Genomic DNA, 17,033 nt, shown 5'->3' with positions numbered 1-17,033 from the left:
GGAAAAGAAAGCAATTCCCACACCTCTGTTTTGTCTAGGTTAGGACTAAAGCATAGGACAACCCTTCTGTCAAGCAAACAGACCGAGCAGAGGCAAAGCTCTACCGATCAAGACACAAAGTTCCTCAGGAATGACACGTATGGTTTACACAGTACGCGTAGCAATGGAAGTCCAATGCGAACACATACAACTAAGTTGCTTAAATGAGGTAAACTGTTTCGAAAGGGAAGATACGTTTAAAAATAAAGCCAGGTGGGCAGCAGGAGTCCTTAAAATGAGAAATGACTCACACCAACAGTTATTGCCTACCTCACAGGGGAAACATAATTAAGAAGGATTTAATTGCAGATATACTGGAAAGAGGAAAGGCACCATGCACCCAAGTATTGTTTCCAGCCCCATTTTCAAACACCAAGAACCACAGCACCTAGTTCAGAGGCTGACAGAGCCAACCTGTAGCTAAAGCCCACAGGACAAATCTGGCCTGCCACCTATTTTTATAAATAAAGTTTGACTGCATGAGAGCTACACATTCATTCTCATTTTGTTTGTGGCCAATTTTGTACCTCACAACAGAGTTGAATACTTACTACAGAGGCCACCTGACCTGCAAGCCTAAAATATTTACCATCTGTCTCTTAACCAAAAAAACTGTTAAATTAAAAAAAAAAAAAAAAAAATTGGGGCACCTGGGTGGCTCCATCGGTTAAGCGTCCAACTTCGACTCGGGGTCATGATCTCACAGTTCATGGGTTCGAGCCCCACATCAGGCTCTCTACCGTCAGCCCGGAGCCTGCTGTGGATCCTCTGTCTCCCTCTCTCCCTGCCCCTCCCCCACTCCCTCACTCTCTCTCAAAAATAAACAAACGTTGAAAACAATTTTTTTTAGTAAAGTAAAAATGTTTGTAGATTTAGTTTCTTTACTACAAATGTCAGATTATTAGCTGACACGGTTCAAATGTTTAACTCGAGGAATTAAAAAGAGAGACTTTCTGGACGTGATGAAAACACTGGTTTAAAAGATACCCTGGGTATGTCACGGGCCAGGACATGCACACTGACAGTGCAGGCTTCGGGGCCGAAGAGGTTTGACACTAAATCTCTTCAGAGAATGCGAAGACCTAGGCAAGATATTTAAGGCAGTTTCCTCACTTTGTATCATGGGCAAAATACCTAATCCCTGCCTGAGTCATATGTACAGCACCCAAAACCATTAATAGCAGCCAATAATAACCACTAAGCGTTAGCTCCATCTATATACTAAACGGGGACTTTCATTTACCCCTAATGATCTGCATTAACCCTCAGTCTTTAAAGGGAAGCATTCTGTCACTAGGAAACCCTGTCGTGCGACGGACCCCACTGCCTTCTCTGTCCAACACGTATTTACCCATCTGGAACGTCCCCACAACTTTTCTAAAGTAACGTCCATATGGAACCTGAGCCCATGAGTTCTACAAGAACAGCTCTGACCTCGGAGATTGCAGGACACAAACACTCACACAAATGCATATGTGCGTACACAGCTTTGCCTGAAAACCCACCACTCCAACCCAGCGACCGCACTTTCCAGTCCCAGAATAAGAACTCTATTATCCTATCCCCTTCAAGACTTTTTTGGTTTTTAGAGATCACTTTGCGGTCTTTGTCCTTCCAAATGAAAGCATACTATTTGTTTTTAGTCAGTTCTCATTTCAGAGCCCGTAAAGCCACTTCTAACCTTGCTGGTTAAAACAGTCCACATAAACTACAAACTCTGGATGATAACGATGTTAATGAGGTCACTGTTGCAAAGGTCCCAGTCTGCCGAGGGACACTGATAATGGAGGAGCGTGCACGAGCACAAGGCAGAGGGTGTGGGGGTAATCCCTGTACTTTCCCCTCAATCTTGCTATGGATCTAAAACTGCTCTTAAAAAAATGTCTTTTTTTAAAATATAATAATAATAATAATAAATAGAGGATTAAAAAACAAAAAAACAAAAACCAGAATCTTCTGGGGGAAGTACCCAAACATGATGATTTTTCCCAGGACACTGCCAGTTTAGGTCTACCATCAGAGTAATTATTAACAGCACTCCCATCCACTCTCAAACATGCCCTGGGCTGCACGATAAATTATATGGTCACTCTACTCCAAAGCCTCAACTTCCCCCACCTAAAGAATAAATCAGTGCTTCAGAATCCACACCCAATAAATAACCAAGGGAAGGAAGTATGCACCGTCTTCCACCTCTTCCAACATTTAGGAATCTGCCACCCAAAGGGTTAATATAAAGTTTCTTTTCATTCTTACAGTCTGCTGTTTACAATCCTCTCTTCTTTCCTCATTTTAGGATCTAGATGGTAACATTTTTTAAATCCCCATACACAATAACAACCTAAACATATAGTTGAGAAATACACTTCTATACTCATTAGCATTCTAGGTAGTTTATATAAAAAAATTGTAAGAATCTGGCAAATTTTTTACATAGAGTGTTTTCTGTGGAAAAGATATTAAGCGTAAACATGGGGGGGAGGGAGTCTGAAAAATAAGGCAAAATATTAATTGTGATATTTCAGTGGTGACACTAGGTGAACACATTCTTTGTCTGTGTCTCTGTGTTTTCCAGCTTTACTGAAAATGAATCTGTACTGGGTTTCTCATGAAAGACTCCCACGTGTAGACCAAGAACAAGATGTTCAGACGGAAGCTGAAGTGAATATACAGGGGACGCGCCCAAACCTGAATAAACCCGTAACTGCTATGCTATCTAGGTACAGCCTATATAACATGAGGCACTTAAGGAAGGCACAGAACACCCAGGGCGCTCCTGGGATAAAGGGACTGTCCTTTGCGTACGCAAAGTACTTGTAATGTCATCAGTGGCAAGAGGTTTCTAGAGTTCAAGGTGGTGTTAGAGTAATGGTTCTTACCCAGGTTTAAGCTTGAAGAGGATCCATGTGAAGAGAGGGAAGGAGGTGGTGTCTGTGAATGTCCTGGTCCCTGACTAGGGAGAGGCATGCCCACGGGTCCAGGAGAGGAGGAAAAGCTAAGGCCGTTATAAAAACTGTGTCCAATGGGGGTCAAGCTGCTCGATGTCCTCTTATAAAGGTCACTGCTGCCAGTCAGGGAGTCACGGCGGGAGCCACTGCCAGTGTTGGAGTTTGCAACTAAAATGGAATTAAAACAATGCAGATAAGAAAAGGCCTGTTCTTTGAAGAACAAGCCCAGTGACCTGTTCCTAACACTTTGATCCAGACTCCTTACCACCGCAAATCTGTCAGCAGAGACAGCCTAACTGTTCATGTGGCAGTTCTAGGGGCAGGTAAAGTAATAAAGAGGACATGGCTCGGTTTAACATGAAACTTTTGTTCAAACCATCACACGAATGCTAAATTTACCTTCCTTTGGTGTCACATATTATGGGGTGGGGATGGGTTAAAAAGCTCTGACGGCCACATAAGCTATGGAAAAGGTGAGAGAAAATGGGCTAGAAAGAATGCCTTTCATCAACCCAAAGGTTCTGGTAGAAAAATGGAGTACAGAAAAAAAAAGATTTGTAAATGGGGTATCGTCCCCCTACACAAGACTTACATATGAAAGCCTGTTTTCTCAATGGGTTCGATCAAGAGTTACTGCTAGCCCCCAATTCCAATTGAAGATTCTCGCTCTCAAACATGCCCTGCTGTTCGGAGATCACATGGTTTTACAAACACTGCAATTATCCCACTGTTTCCCTTACTCCTTCCCTGCTTTTCTCTCCCATCAAAACATTAAAAATATCTTGGTCTAATTTCCGCCTTCCCACTTTGCCATAATATCCACCTTAATTCTTCTCAGAAGACTGGAGAAAATTCCTGACTCTTCAAGGCCTGCAGACTGTGGGGTACGCTACCCTGTGGTCTTTGGTAAGTCCTCCTCCCTCAGTTTTTAGTGTCCACATTTCTACGCTTCCCTCCACGTTCTTCCCAATGCCTGAAAAAAATCTCCCCTGGTTTTCCGATCCCTGAAACAAATCGACTCTGAGAGTATAAATAAGTAGCAACATAAGCATAAAACTGAAATCGGCCCCAACCCTAAAAACTTGATTTTAACAGTCCATCATCTCAGATATGTGGGACGGCCGGCTTCCCACGGGGGTCGGTCCAGATCTGCCTGGGGCATCTGTCCAGGATTCCATGCACTGTCAGTGTTCCATAAAGATTGTAAAAATAATTACAATTCAGTTTTAACAGCACATAAAGTCTGATTTCTACCTGCGGTTCCAAACCCTCCAAGGGCTGATCCCAGGGTGGCGCCGAGAGAACTGCTACTTCCAAATCCCAAGGACGTGTTGGCAGGCTGGGCTGAGCCCTGGGAGAAGAGGGAGCTGCTCTGTGAGTTGCTGCTCAGAGAGTTGTTGCCATAGAAAGAGCTGGATGCCAGGCTGTTACTGGGCTGCTGCTGGGGCTGGGGCTGGGGCTGCTGGGTCCCTAAAGGGCGAAACGGTCCATTTGTTGTTCCAGCAAGACCACCGGCTGCTCCATTTGCTGAAGCTGCGGCCGCTGCAACAGCTACGAAGAAGAAAGCAAACCATTGGGCTGTGAAAGGGACTGGCCGCATTCCCCAGCCACGGTGTCATCCTTCCGAAAACCCCGTAACGCCGTCCTATCTCTTCGAAGCGGACGTGAGCCTCGTACACAACTACGCAAATCTGCCTTCGATCCCTTCATCTGAAGCTTCTATTTTCTATTTCTGCTTCCAATGTGAAGTCAAAATACCACCGAAGCCAAATTCACTATGGTGGCGGCTTTAAGGAGTCTGCAGTTTAAAACAGGTACAGATGTCAAACGTAGCTGTTTTAACTACAACTACTTCCTCAAATCTCAAGTTCCACAAATATCATTGTTGAGGACTTTTCCAGAACCACTGTCATCAATATACTCAAGTCCCTCGAATTCCTGAACATGTTGCTCTCTTCTAGATGTTTCCGCCGTCGTTCCTAATTTACATTTCTAATATATATATACACACACACAAAGCCTACAACAAAAACCTATGTATCGTTTATCCCCCATCAAAATGTATTGCTCTGCCACTTCTCACTACTCCCTCTGTCCCGCCTCCACCCCGAAAAACAAAAACAACATATTTAAAAAAAAAAAAAAAAACAAACATTATCTGAAAATAATGAAAATAAGGACATGGATTTCTGTGAAATCAGCCTTGGACTGCTGCCAACGGTGCCGTTGTGCGTGAGTAATCCAACTTCCTATGTTCACGGTGGAGCAGGTCCTTGCTGCTAACCAGCTGGCACATGGCTGTCAACAGAATCTATCGAGGTCACTTGCTGCTTCTGCTTTTCTCTTTGAAATATTACAGGGCAGAATTGCTATATCGAGAACTGTCAAATGAAGTACATTTCAACAGACTGTAAGAACATCGTCCGTCGCCCATTTTGGATCTCTGACAGGAGTTCACGGAGCGGGAAGCTCACCTGCTTGAGCGGCTGAGGAACTGATGATGACTGGGGCGGGAGCGACCAGCCGCACAGGAGCCCCGAGACCGTTTCTCGCCCCTGCGTTCACCACGAGGGCACCGGTTTGGTCATAGTAAGCAGCAGGAGCCAAGACCGGATAACCTGGGAATGTCAAGCCACATGTGAGTAGACAGGAAGCTACCAGGGCCTCCTGGGCGCTAGCAGACTGTAAACAGTCACAGATTTGACCGTGGGGACCGACAGACGCAGATTTCTATCCTGGCTTCACTACCTGGACAGCGGTATGACCCTGAATCTCTGCGCATCCCATTTCCCCAGTGACGATGATAAGAATACCTGCCTCATAATAAAAGTCTTGAGACGATCAGAGGAGGAATGCGAAAGATCTCACATGGTGTCTGGCACAGTATGGTACAGTACTATTCACCATCCGCTAAGTGTCAGCAAGGGAATTCGGCGGGCCAGGGACACCTGCGCTCTTCCGAGTGCTAACCAAGGTTACCACCAGAAATCATACCCTGACAATTTTTTTTACAGTTTCCTCGACTACAAAAATAACAGAGAGTATCAATGATTACAACGTAGTACTTCCGTACCTCGTAACAGTCTGAGCACAAATACCCTGCAAGTTACCAGGTAAAACCTAGACGCACTTCAAATAATAGGAGCTTTCAGCACCTCATGGAATCTCCAAATCCTATTGAGCCACAGGAGACATTACAGGTGACTTCCCAATAAAAGCTGAATGCTTAGTAACTCGTACAACAAATGATGCAGGTCAAAGTTACTCGGTGAATTCCTAAGTAGATCAGTTAATGTGGCTATGCTCCATGATCAGTAAGAATCCATAAATTTATGCTGAGGTCTCACAAGGACCTGTTTCAAAGGAAGAAGCACAAATTACTTCCAACCTGTGCAAAGAACAGGACCAGGTAACAGTGAGCCAAGAATAACATCTGCTCGAGGTGAAGATCAACCACAGGTAGGGAACCACAAAGCACCTCTGCTGTCGGCTCAGGAGAAATCCCAGAAACGTAAGGGATGGCCCCATCAAGGAACACTAGGAACTTCTTCCGTAATACTGTTCAAAGACATCAGCATAAAGACTAAAACCTGGGAGTGACGCCAAAGTAGCCTGCCCACTCCTTCCATCATCCCCAATCCCAAGGGACAAAACAGATCACCACCAAAGGACAACGGCATACTCCAAGCAGTGTGTGGAGAGACACGTGTAAGATTAAGACTGGCTCAGAACAATCAGGTGCTCTCATCAACGAACGATGGTCTAAGTGAGGGCAAGTGTATGTCATCCCTGCCAGTCCCCAAATCGTGACAAGTCTACTACGCAAGCCAAAAGTACCGCCTGTTTTCCTCTCAGTCTCCCCCAACAAGCAGACTGTTTTTTCCCTCAAAGCATGAGGAACAACAATGCAGCCTCACCTGGCATGCCTGCAGCCAGTCCTTGTCCAAAAGCAAGGGCAGAATTCACTGCTGCAGCTGCCACTAGTGGATCTGTTTGCTGTCCCTGCTGGTTCTGATTTGGGGTCAAAGGACGCTGGCTGGCTCCTCCACGGAGAACCTGGGAGACAGAAATAAATCAACTACTTTCTTCTCATTGGAAATACCTAAGACCCACCGTGTGCTTAAGTTGGGTCAACTTTTTTAAATTGGTAGTTGTAAACCATTTCTCCTATAATGTTTTATATGGCATGGCTGTTAGGATAAAAGTTCAATTAACAGCATTTCATTGAATGAAATCTCATTCTACCACTCTTAAACATTATTACCTTTACAAGCAGCCAAAAGCCTATAAAAGTGAGGATTCATTAATCAAATACTTAATGCCTTCCATCTGGCAGGTACTAGAGACAAGGCAACAAACAAGACAAACAAAGCCCCTGCCCTCTTAAAGCTTTCATTCCAGTGAACGAAGACAGATAACTAAGTCTAAACACAGTGTCAGTGCTCTGACAAAAAGTGCATCGAGGAGGAGGAGGAGGAGGAGGAGGAGGAGGAGGAGGAGGAGGATGGAGTGGGAAGGGGAGTTTAGATAGGTAAACAGAGGTAATTTACCCACATAATTAGACTAAAATAGCTGTGTCTAAAGGGGAACACACACACACACACACACACACACACACACACACACACACACCCCAAAAAGTCTGTATTTCCTTTATAGAATATAAGAACATCTTCTCTACCCTATAACACTATTGGTATTCAACAAGGCCCAAATGGTCCCAAATGAGCTCACCAGGACTGGATTTAGGAGGCCTCTGAGCTGTTTCTATTTCTCCTCTCATAAATTTCACAACAGACAGCAATCTAAATGGAGACGTGTCAAGAACACTGCCATTTCAGTACAGAACACCAGTTCTGCCACTGTGATGAAGGATCTACTTTTTATTAATGAAACATGGGCACCAAAATGCTGGTAATCATTCTTTTTCTGAATGCTCTGAAGAATCTACTCCACGGGATCTATATGCTCCAGTAAGTAAAAATGCAAAACCCACAGACCGAGGCTAAAATTATAAAATGCGTTTTGCAATGTTTTCCAAAGGCAAAGTTCTTCTCGGATCACTTTCACTATCACTTTGCTATTTATAAAAGTTAGACATATGGTCAGGAACCTGGGTACAGATTATTCTTGGTACCACTGGGTAAACAATATAAAAGAGAAACACCACTAGCTATTTATTAAATGAGCATAAGAGAAACAACACCATCCACACTGGCAAGAAGAGATGTGTAGACAATTTACTCCCAGTCTCTTATTTCCTTCTCTGTAAAATTAGTTAAGGGTAACAGCTGATCCTGCAAATATGTTGGGAGCATTCGAATTAATTTCTGCAAGGCACAATACCTGGTACCCAGGAGATAATCAATAACCAATAGCTTATTACTATCGAAATATTTATTTGTGACCTAAGGAATCTAACAGACTTTCCAAGAGAAAGAGTGCTTTAATCCACACAGAAGAGTCAAAGGAGGTTGCCCAGCGGAGTGTTTGCACCAAGATCCAGAAAAGCTGTCACTCTAGGAAAAGTAAACAGCATGTACACATATATGGCAAATACTAATAGTTCAAGAACTAATACAACATCAACGAAACCATCATTATCATTGGGCATTATGAACTAGGCTTATGTTTGGTTAGGAGTTGTAGGAAAGGTCAGGGGACAGGGGAATGGACAATGTGCCTGAAAAAAGAGGTAGTCCAGACTATTGAGCCCCGTTTTAATGAGAGAAACGTTGTTTCCTTTATGTCCAGTCTCTAGAAAACTGTGTGGGGCCCTGATGACTAATCAAAGTTCTTAGGTCCACTGCCAATATGTATATATTTTAATTTCATCAGTAGCTATCAAGTCTGGATTTTATGGAAACACGTGTATAAAATTTATAAGTAACATTTTAACATCTAACAAAATCACAAAAATTACTTTGTAAAACACTATCCTTGGAGTTAGCTTACTATCTCTCTTTATGATGTAAAAGCTGTTAAATTCAAATTTCTTTTAAAAGGTACCAATTTAAATACAGCATTTGAGATCTACCAATACCTAATACTCAAGGAGATGCTCAATGGGGATATCTTTATTAATAATCATTCATCCTTCTATAGTTCACCATGCTCGGTAAAATTATCATCTACAGAGTCTCCTCCATTCTAGAAAGTTCAGAAGCCATTCTAAATGCTTCTCTCTAGTGGCGCCTGGGTGGCTCAGTTGGTTAAGCATCTGACTTCGGCTCAGGTCATGATCTCACGGTCCGTGAGTTCAAGCCCTGCGTCGCCCTCTGTGCTGACAGCTCAGAGCCTGGAGCCTGCTTCGGATTCTGAGTCTCCCTCTCTCTCTGCCCCTCCCCTACTCACACTCTGTCTCTCTCTCCCTCAAAATAAATAAACATTAATTTTTTTTTTTTTTTTTTTAAATCTCAACGCTTCTCTCTCAAAATGCAGTATCTAACACCAAATCACTGCCAGGTTTGCCAACACGTCCTTGGCTTCAACCCAACACACAAGGAGTTTTTCTTTAGCAAACGCTTAAAATAGAAAAGAACAAAAATTTTATCAGGTGTCAAAGGAACCTTCAAAAAGGATGAAAAAGGAATCAGAAGTATGATGGAGTAGCTGGAATGTCACTGCCTGTGCAGAAAGTTCCAGCAATTAGGTGTGGAACAGTTACCATGCTTAGAACACAACAAATGCTTTCTGATTAAAACATAAAGGCCAAAAAGGTCAAAAGCAAAGTTTAAAAAGGGCCTCTCGTTTCAAGGACTATGACAAAGGACTTCACCAACAAAACTGTTTTTTCCTAAAATGACCGAAACAGAAACTGACAAAATAACTTTGGAACTGAACTATGGCTGCTCATTAAAAAGTAAAAAGCAGTGTGAATAATCTTTCCTCGGTAGGGTCTGCAACTGTGGGTGACAGAAATCCCTGAAATGCAAATGACTGCCATGCCCATTTGACAGCTCAGGAGACAGACTCTCTGAATACAGAACAGCTGTGCTCCTTGACCTCTAGGTGCAACCAGGCCACAGGAAAACAAAGGCCAGGCCTCAGGTTTTCCGGAACTCTGAATATCACAACACGGTCAGAAAATAACACAAGTTGTGAATTACAGATTTGTGTTCAAATCTCAACAATATATGTGTGACCCTGGCCACACAAATTCCATTTCCTCAATCTTATGTAGGGAAATCATATAATCTATCAGAATTAGAATAAGCAAAAGAAATCCTATGTGGAACACTCAGCTTTATTTTTTTAAGCACTTAGTTTTAAGCAAAAAGCTTTCAACAAGTAGTTCCTACTATTTTTCTTGCGCACTCTGCTAGAACTACTTTGAAAACGTAGCAATTACTTCTGTCTTCCAAATCCACGATTATTTGGCAGCCATTTAAACATAAAGATCATCATACAAATAAGTACTGACTATCCACAAAGAGTAAGCTATGAGGCTTATTAATAGGGATCACCCATTATGTCAACAAATTATCTGTTAAATTCCCTTACATATCCTGGTGCAAGAATTGTACCCTTGCAAAGAAAATCATGCATCAGCTTCCAAAAATTTATCTTACGGTAAAATGACTGATCTTACTGGAAAATGATGAATTGGCTAGAATTTTAAGATCTGAGTTTTTCTATAACTTTACGGAATCTAAAATATTAAATACATACTCTCTTAGTGAGACTAGTAAAAACCATTCTTGTTTGCATCGTATCACATATGGTGTTTTGCCTCAAAAGACGGCTTTGACAATGTGTATCAAAGCCTAACTGTTCATTTTATTTGCACAGAAAAAAAAAAAAAAACTCCATTTCTAGGAATTTACTCCATGGAAATAATCAGACACTTATACAAAGGATATCAGTCCATCTTTTTTATAACATCAAAATACTGCTAAGCTAAATATCAAATAATAGTAATAAACTGGCGAAAACATGGGACGCCTGGGTGACTCAGTCAGTTAAGCGTCCGACTTTGGCTCAGGTCATGATCTCGTGGTCCATGAGTTCGCGCCCTGTGTTGGGCTCTGTGCTGATGGCTCAGAGCCTGGAGCCTGTTTCAGATTCTGTGTCTCCCTCTCTCTCTGGCCCTCCCCTGTTCATGCTCTGTGTCCCTCTGTCTCAAAAATAAATAAAAACGTTAAACTGGTGAGAACAAAAGACTGGAATACTCTGATACATTTAAATATAGCTAGCAAATATTTCTAAAAAGCATTAAATAATATGGAAAAGTGTAAAAACTCAAAACCGTGTGGAGAGCATAACCCTGACTTTATCAGAAGTTAAATAATAAAGCTAGAATGACAAATACCAAACATTAATATTGTTTTTTTCCTCACAAGAGGCATTTTTTTCTTCGAGTTTTCTAATTTACCACAATTTTCAGCAATAAACAGGTGTTTCTCTAGTAAGCAGAAGAAAATGGCCTATTCAAAACGAAAGGGCACACTCAGTTTCTTTCCCAACTCATTAAAAAGCTCTTCTTACTCTGAGTTAAAAGGTACAATAGGGTCACAGATTTCTATCCAATTCAGCTGGTGTTCTCAACAGGCAGTCCGGAGAACGAGTACGTCCCCTTTGGTGGCAAGCTGCCCTCGGGCAAGCAGAAGAACTCTGAGAACGGCGTCTAGAAGCAGACTCCGTGTGGCGGAAAGCAGTACTCGCTTTGCCACTTGCTAAGCGCGGACCCTCAACCACACGATTCTCTACAGTCTTCTCGTGCCCAATCTCATGATCTTACCTAGTCACACAGGCCAAGAACCTGCGAATACAAGGCATTCGGTGAGCCCTGCTGAGTCTGAGCCTGAACCCAGGTAACATGCGCAGGAGGGCACTCACCCATTCACAGCATTTCTCTAGCAGGAGTATCATTACATGTTAATGATAGCCAAGGACTCAAATGCACACTTAGATGGGTAAATTCTCTTTACGCTTACCTGCTGCTGCCCTTGCTGAGCCTGTGGGGTAGTCTGCTGATTTGCAGAATTAGTCGCTGCCGCGGCGGCAGCCGCTTGCTGCTGGAAAAGACTGGCAGGGTAGACTCCCCAGGGAGTGACTCCATAATACTGGTGAGGGACCACAGCCGGGCCTAAAGATATCAAGAGAAAGGTAAGGAAGTTCAGACCAGTCAGAATCCACTCAGAGTTTCCAAAGGCTAAGTCAGACTCAACAGATCCTACCATGAAATATTAAGAATATATGGATTCAGGGGCACCTGGGTGGCTCAGCCGGTTAAGCATCCAACTTCGGCTCAGGTCATGATCTCACGGTTCATGAGTTCGAGCCCCACAATGGGTTCTGTGCTCAGAGCCTGAAGCCTGCTTCGGATTCCGTCTCTCTCTCTCTCTCTCTCTCTCTCTCTCTCTCTCTCTGCCCCTCCCCCACTCACGCTCTGTCTCCCTCTCTCAAAAAATAAACGTTAAAAAAAATTAAAAGAAAAAAAAAAACATACAGATTCATTCTAGCTGATCGTGGATTGTTTTTTAAAAAACAGAAAATGTTTTTATATTTTTATAAAAGTCTTCTAAAGCCTGTAATATACTCCAGGCCAAGAGGAAGAAGCTAATGAAGGACAAAACATTTTAAAAAGGGAGAATAACTGATCAAAGTCAGAAAGGTTGGGTTTAAGAACAGAGGAACGGGTGCTGGGTCAGGAAGAAGACAAAAAGGCCTATGCTTCCCTGAGAAAGAAAGGACACGGGATAGACAGAGACCAAGTTTGTTATTTGAAGGGAAATAAATGGAGAGTCTGTGTGCATCAAGTGAAGGAAGAGAACAAAAAATTAAGGGTACCCTGCTCTCAGTGGTTAAGGATGGCACCCAAGGTGACTGTCAGGGACAGGGGCCATGCTGCTCCATTAACTCCCGAAGCAGGAAAATCCACCAGTCTCTCACAACGTGACCCAGACACGCCACTGAACCTCCACCGCTCAATTTCTAAGAGGCTTGGTTCTCCCATTCCTGTTTTGGAAGTCAGTCAACACAACTACATTCAGACACTGACACATGAAATTTTGAACCTAAGTCACTGCTGAAAAGAAACAGGAACAAAACCTTGAGTTCTTACAGACCTGCTGAGTATCGTAAACAAAACTAAGCATTCTGCTTCAATCTAAATGATCTGTTCACCTTCTTTGGGGGAGGCAACACAGAGGTAACAGAGCTAGCAGACAGCAGCCTGGGTGGGGCAGGTGTCTAGACCACAGATTCCCCGAAGATGGCAGCAAGAAACACCAAAGCTGCACTGTGCCAACAAGACCAGGGCTCGGAGCCAGCTTCTCACATCTGCTGAAACACATCTCCAGTGAGAAGTTTCTTAAAGCACAGAACTTAAAATATTTGCAACCTGACTGAATAACAACAGTGCCTTTAGACAGAGTTCCAAAGAGCTATTTCAAATGTATCTATTCTGACACAGTAGCTAATCCTGTAGAAACATATATTTCATTAAATCAAAATAAACTGGAACGTGTGTTTTGTTTCCCAGTTTTAAGCTTCTAAAATACAAATGAGTCAAATTACATCCCTGCCCAACATTGCTCTGACATTTCTAATTTGGTATTTTCTGTACCTGTGGGCTTAGCCAAAAAGCAGCTCTGTTTATAAGGCTGCCCACTGTGAAATATGACATCTGGGTGCAAAATAAAGATGCTGCTGCTTAGAAAAGCTAGGTTACAGTATGAGCAACTTTTTTATAATAAGCAAAAGGGTAATGAAAACCTTTTAACGCCTCAGAACCTGCATAGTCTAAGACACCATACCCAAACTCATCTGACTAGCGTTTACAAAATGGGGTGGTCTTGGACATTTACCGAAAAGAACGAAAGAGGAAACAACAGTGAGACCTTACCTATGCCTTAGTTTCCTCACCTACGAATGGCTATCATAAGGGTGAGGGTGTTGCCACATCCAGGGCGAAAGGTTGGACTGCAACCTGCGATGACAGTCTCCACCAAAAGTCAACAAAACCACCTTCATCTGTGCGCAGACTGCTGCTACCATCAACTTTTATACGACCCTCTAAGTTCTCTCAACTAGCATTTCTACTGCTGTCCCTGGTCACATGGCCTCTGACTGCATTTAGGAAAATACCCCCAGGGTGCATCATCAATTGAGCTGGGCTCATCAGGATGCCTGCTCCAATTCCTGTGTGACGAACACCCCACACGCGTATGCGGTTTCGTAGTTGAGGTGGTTAACATTTCTGGTTCTGTGTGAAAGAGCTCAAGTCTTTTTCAGTCTGGCTTAGGGATGAATACAACGATCAAGACCCTCATCACAAAACTATGATCTCAAGGAGGACAAGTGTGTCTTCCCTAAAACTAGTTCTTTGTTTCAAATAACATACAGTAAGTTAGCAAAGGAAAGAAAGTACAGAGAAGGCAATTCAAGATAGCACGGGCACTGGACACGACAGTAAAGTGCATGCATGGACTCTGAGTTAGACCTGGTTCAAACCCCAACTGTGTGATATTTAAATAGTGTGACCTTTGAAAAAAGGAGCTCTCTGAGCCCCAAATTCCTAATCTGTAAAATCATCCTCCAACAACTCGTATGAAACAAAAGCACTCGGCATAATGTCTGGCAAATGGTTAATAAGGGCTGAATAAAAATGAATGGTGGTTACGTAGATCGTTCTGCTAGAAAGAGACTTGTACTACCCCAAAGGTGAGGGGGACAGAGGAACTATACTACATACATATCCATCAAAACACATGCTATTTGCAACAACATGGATGGCACTGGAGGGTATTACGCTAAGTGAAATAAGTTGGTCAGAGAAAGACAGATATCACACGTTTTCACTCGTGTGGAATTTGAGAAACTTAACAGAAGACCATAGGGGAAGGGAAGGAAAAGTAAGTTACACACAGAGAGGGAGGCAAACCATGAGAGACTCCTAAGTACAGAGAACAAACTGAGGGGTGATGGTGGTGGGAGCTTGGGGGGGTGAGGAAAACGGGCGATGGCATCGCAGAGGGCACTTGTTGAGATGAGCAGTGGGTGTTGTGTGGAAATGATGCATCACGGGACTCTACTCCCGAAGCCAAGACTACACTGTATGTTAGCTAACTTGACAATAAATGATAAAAATAAAAAATCAAATCAAATCAAGATTTGCTCCTGTCTTTCAAACACAACAAAACCACGCTAAAATGTGAATACTAAAAAAAATAAATAAATTCTATACTGTACATTTGAGTTCATAATGGCAAACTGCATGCTAGATAAAAAGTAGACTCTTACAATAATATTTAGTCACAATTAACATGACTTGGAGGGATTTGGAAGACATTTACTTCGTCCTAACACTGAATCCAATCTACCATACACGTGTGACCCCATTATGGTGCCAGCAACTGTGCTACAGAGATAAGTAACAGAAAGGCCTGCTTTTGAAAGAGTTCAATCTTAAGGGGGTTTTAAAACCACTCACTCAAACATCCACCAGCAATGAACACAAAGTAATAAGAAGTAACAGAGAGAAAAATGGGGGAGGGGGTGGTAGCCAAGGAAGGCTTTCTAAGGGGTAACACTGCCAGCCAATGAGATTCCCAAAGAATGGGAGGAGTTTACTATAGAGGACTAAGGAAACCACAGTAGGCAAAGACACAGAGACCTAAACCAGCGTGGTGTCTGCAGCAAGCTAAAATTCATTTAGTGCAGCGAGAATGTGTGGTATGAGCCAGTAATAGCTGATCGGAGAGGGGAAGAAAGTGGTATGCATGGAGAGATATCTACATACAAGTCATGGCGAGAGAGATCAGATCCCTATACACAGTGGGCTCCAGTCTTCACTAATCCTCAGAATGCCGTGGCAGCTCCTTAAAAATGGTGATTCCAAGGAATAGCACACCACCACCACCACCACCACCACCACCACCCAGTTAGGCTGGAATAATCAGCCATGTTTAACAGCTGAGGTGTGCTGTTAGGCTGGATAAGACGGAAATCGGTGATGGGTTGCTTAATTAAAGATAATACAGCACGAGAAAAAGAAAAATCAAATCAGTGATGGGTTAAAACTGAAAGGTGAGAAGTTAAAATCGATGTTTAAGATAGTTTTCTAGAACAATCAGGGGGGTGGGGGTGGGAGAGGACATTAGCAATATGTAAGAACAGCTGCTAAAGTCTAGATAAAGAGTATGAGGACCTGGACTATGGCAGACTACAGGCAGTAGGAAGACCTAGGAAAGGGGAGAAATTCCCCAAATACCTACAAGCAAGTGGTGTCTCCATGGATCACAAATGCCTACATAGGAGGCAGCTCATTAACTTGCCTTTGGATTATGCTCGAGTCTGAGGTTACAGCTAAGGAGAGCTATCCAGCTGGCAGGGAAAGAACACCGGAAACCAGGAGAGAAATCTCCACCGGAGACTTGGATTTGGGACCCAGTACAAAGAATGCATGCGGGCCAACACGACTTTTCAGCAGGGGATAAAATCCCACATGCAGCAGAACACCTCACCTAGTGTCGCCGCTGCAGCCAGTCCAGCCGTGTAGGGGTCCGTCCCCGGGGGAGCAGCGCTGATGATGTAGGGATTAGGGACAAACGCAGCGGGCGCTAAACCTGCTGAAAACACACCTGTCAGTAAAAACAAACCCGACTAAAACCGCAACCCTAGCAAATACCCACACAGTTTGGCTACTCAACTCCAGGCTGCAGGTGAGAAAAAGAAAAAAGGACAGATTGAAAGGAAAGAGGGCTCTGAAAAGATGAAATAATCCCTACACTAAAGATTAGGGTGATATTTATCTCCCGTCTTTTTTTATTTTTATTTTTTACTTTTGCTAACAATTTAAACTGTTACGCAGTTGTAAATTCAGCACAATTTCTCAGACTATTAAAATTATAACAGGCTAAAATAAAGCAATTTAAAAGACTTTGTCATGAGATAGAAAGAATCATTTATTTCCATTTAAAACAATTTTCCAGGGGCCCCTGGGTGGCTCGGTTGGTTGAGTGTCTGACTTCAGCTCAGGTCATGATCTTGCAGTCGGGCTCACTGCTGTCGGCATAGAGCCCGCCCCTCCCCCACTCACGC

The 17,033-nt window shown here is 43.0% G+C and overlaps 1 protein-coding gene and 1 non-coding gene across 2 annotated transcripts in view; both read right to left on the bottom strand.

Annotated features, from left to right (window-relative positions):
• Positions 1-17,033, bottom strand: part of PUM1 (pumilio RNA binding family member 1) — a 142,934-nt gene that overhangs the window by 40,999 nt on the left and 84,902 nt on the right. Inside the window, exons 9-14 of the mRNA XM_049618892.1 lie at positions 16,457-16,561; positions 11,924-12,075; positions 6,905-7,043; positions 5,462-5,605; positions 4,242-4,538; positions 2,919-3,155 (exon numbers count right to left, since the gene is read on the bottom strand). Coding sequence (XP_049474849.1) covers positions 2,919-3,155; positions 4,242-4,538; positions 5,462-5,605; positions 6,905-7,043; positions 11,924-12,075; positions 16,457-16,561 — 1,074 coding nt within the window. The remainder of the gene's footprint in view (positions 1-2,918; positions 3,156-4,241; positions 4,539-5,461; positions 5,606-6,904; positions 7,044-11,923; positions 12,076-16,456; positions 16,562-17,033) is intronic.
• Positions 6,707-6,784, bottom strand: LOC125913825 (small nucleolar RNA SNORD103/SNORD85). The gene has a single exon (XR_007455117.1). It is a non-coding gene; the product is annotated as a small nucleolar RNA SNORD103/SNORD85 (small nucleolar RNA).

This window comes from Panthera uncia (assembly GCF_023721935.1).
Source record: "Panthera uncia isolate 11264 chromosome C1 unlocalized genomic scaffold, Puncia_PCG_1.0 HiC_scaffold_4, whole genome shotgun sequence".
NCBI lineage: Eukaryota > Metazoa > Chordata > Mammalia > Carnivora > Felidae > Panthera > Panthera uncia.
Note: the sequence above shows the minus strand (reverse complement) of the source record. Positions and strands in the feature narration are given on the sequence as shown.